At 38.4% G+C, this 2,620-nt stretch overlaps 1 protein-coding gene across 1 annotated transcript; it reads left to right on the plus strand.

Annotated features, from left to right (window-relative positions):
• Positions 1-1,246: 1,246 nt before the first annotated feature.
• On the plus strand, positions 1,247-2,360 carry LOC126622984 (pentatricopeptide repeat-containing protein At4g02750-like; the record flags this gene model as incomplete). The annotated part of the gene is made up of 1 exon (XM_050291640.1): positions 1,247-2,360. A coding segment is annotated over one exon (807 nt), but the record flags the coding sequence as incomplete, so codon positions are not given.
• Between the last annotated feature and the right edge of the window lie 260 nt (positions 2,361-2,620).

The following is a 2,620-nucleotide window of genomic DNA, read 5'->3' on the forward strand; positions in this document are numbered from 1 at the left end:
ACAAAAATGAAAAATGCATGTAAGTCAAGATGTTGAGAATGTATCCATGTCGATGAGAGGAAAGACTTTATATGGGTTTACAAGAGGTTTGACTACTCCCCATGTTACCAATTGATTTTATGGTGGAATCTTAATTTTCTTCATGGTATCACGACAAGTTGTTATATGTGTGAAGCCAAACAGACCTTGCATGGGCTTATAAGTAAGTTAGACTATTTCTCATATTGCCAATTGGTTTTATGATAGAACCTCAACTTTCTTCATTGTATTAGAAAAGGTTGGCTCACGTGTAAAGCTCAACCGCCACACATACTCAACGTCACATAATTCGTGTTTTCCACGTGTTTGGCTTGAAAATTCGTCACATGTGAGGGGCGTGTGAGAATGTGAAGGTAAAAGAATCTCACATTGATGAAAAGAGAAATCTTGCGAGAGCTTATAAGAGGTTGGACTACTCCCCCCACAACGAATTAGTTTTATGGTTGAATCTCAATTATCTTCATAGCCCAAACCCTATAACTTGGCACTTGGTAGTTGGTAGGCAGGGGCCTATTTTGGGCAAATGATGCTTTATTGCAATAATGACGAAAAACAATAATGTTTATGCATTCTAATGTAGATTTGATTCCCACGATGTTCTCTCTTATAACATTTAATAATTTAATCTAGTTGTGAAAAAAAAAAGGGGTTTAGCGAACTTGTGAAATTAACCATCTCATCCTCATCCCGAAGAAATGCCGACCATGTTTTTGTTGATTTTCATTTTCATGAACCGATCCACGACTAACTGATAGACACAGAGAATGCCAGTTAATAATAATCATCATCATGCCATTCTTCGTTTTCTGAAGTTTCTCGCCGTCAATAATGTCTTTGTTCAAACCGTCCCCTCCGACATTTCGATGCTTCTTCTCAATCTCAAGTGAAACCAATTACTTTCAAACTGCTTCAACACTGTCGCCAGCCACTCTCCAAATCAATCAATCACGTATGCAGCTGCAACCGTGAGATATTAGCTCTAGGTCGCTGTGGCCAAGTCAAACAAGCAAGGAATCTGTTCGACCATATGCCTCAACCAGACGCTTTCCTTATGCTTCCATGATCACTGTTTACTTGAACAACCACCATCTTCCCGACGCAAAGACCCTCTTTCAGATGATACCCACGCCTAGTCTTGTTGCTCGATTTGCAATGATTCATGGCTATTTCAAAATCATTTAGATGAAGCAAACCATCTTTTCAATAATATGCCATACCGAACCTATACTCTTGGAACATCATGGTCTCAGGTTATCTTAATGCCAACAGAGTAAGCGAAGCCATTGAACTCTCCAATTCAATGCCTCCTAGGAACACCATGTCTTGGACAACTATGGTTACAGGTCTAGCACAAAACAAAATGGCTAGACTTGCAAGGGAGTACTTTGATCGCATGCCAAATAAAGATGTAGTTGCTTGGAATGCTATGATCACATATGTCGACGAGGGACTCGTGGCAGAAGCTAGTGAGCTTTTCTGTTTGATGCGGGAAAGAAATATCGTCACTTGGAATGTGATGATTGGTGGTTATGCCAAAAGCGGAGCCAAAGAGGAAGCCTTAAAGCACCTAATTTTCATGCTTCAGTTTTGCTTTAAGCCTAATGGAACAATCATGACTAGCGTATTGAGCTCAAGTGAGGGGATGATGGAGCTCATGCAAGCTCATCTACTGGTCATATGTCATGGTAACACATTAGTTGCGAATGTTCTTATTGATATGTATGCCAGAAATGGAGATGTTACCTCTGTTAGGCATGTGTTTGAGCATCTTGGGGATAATAAGGATGCGGTATCATGGGCTGCAATGATATTGGCATTCTCAAACCATGGATATGGTCACCATGCATTGCAGGTGTTTGTACAGATGCTGAGATCCGGAGCCAAGCCAGATGGTATTACTTTTGTTGGAGTCTTATCTATGTTGGAAAAATTGGGTCTAATAGCTATAATAAATCACTTAGAAAATCAAGAAATAATTCATGCAATTTTATATCACAATAATGCATGCATATGAGTAGCCAATGTTAAATAAATATGATATAATGGATTAAAAAAACCTAGAAAATATGGTCGAGGCAAGTGTTGGACACTTTGTCCTTAAGACAAGTTTACGCCCCACTACGGTGCTCATGGTTGATCGATGCATGTCTCCCAAGATACAACGACCACGTCCTTGTAATAGTAGCACTCCAAATCACAAGGTTCCATGAACTACGATTGTGTTGAAAACTCTCTCATATGGACTCAATGAGACTCTCTAATATTTAGTGCACTCTATGTATGATTATGTAAACAATGAAAAGTTTTCTTGTGATTATAGGGGGCTTCCCTATTTATAAAATGTGATAGACCTCTTTGGAAAGTATGTGACTATTCATGAAGAGTCAAAAGTTGCAACTCTTCATTTGAGTAAACACATATTTCTATCAAAAGGCTCCACTTCTAATTTCCATTCAATTAATAAATTTAATATAATAATAATATTATTAAAATTTCCAACAATCCTCCACATGAATGGAAATTGACTCAATACCATGCAAATGACAATGCAGACACTAGAGAGAGAATTCAGTAAGAAAAG

Source organism: Malus sylvestris, chromosome 5, assembly GCF_916048215.2.
Source record: "Malus sylvestris chromosome 5, drMalSylv7.2, whole genome shotgun sequence".
NCBI classification, from domain to species: domain Eukaryota; kingdom Viridiplantae; phylum Streptophyta; class Magnoliopsida; order Rosales; family Rosaceae; genus Malus; species Malus sylvestris.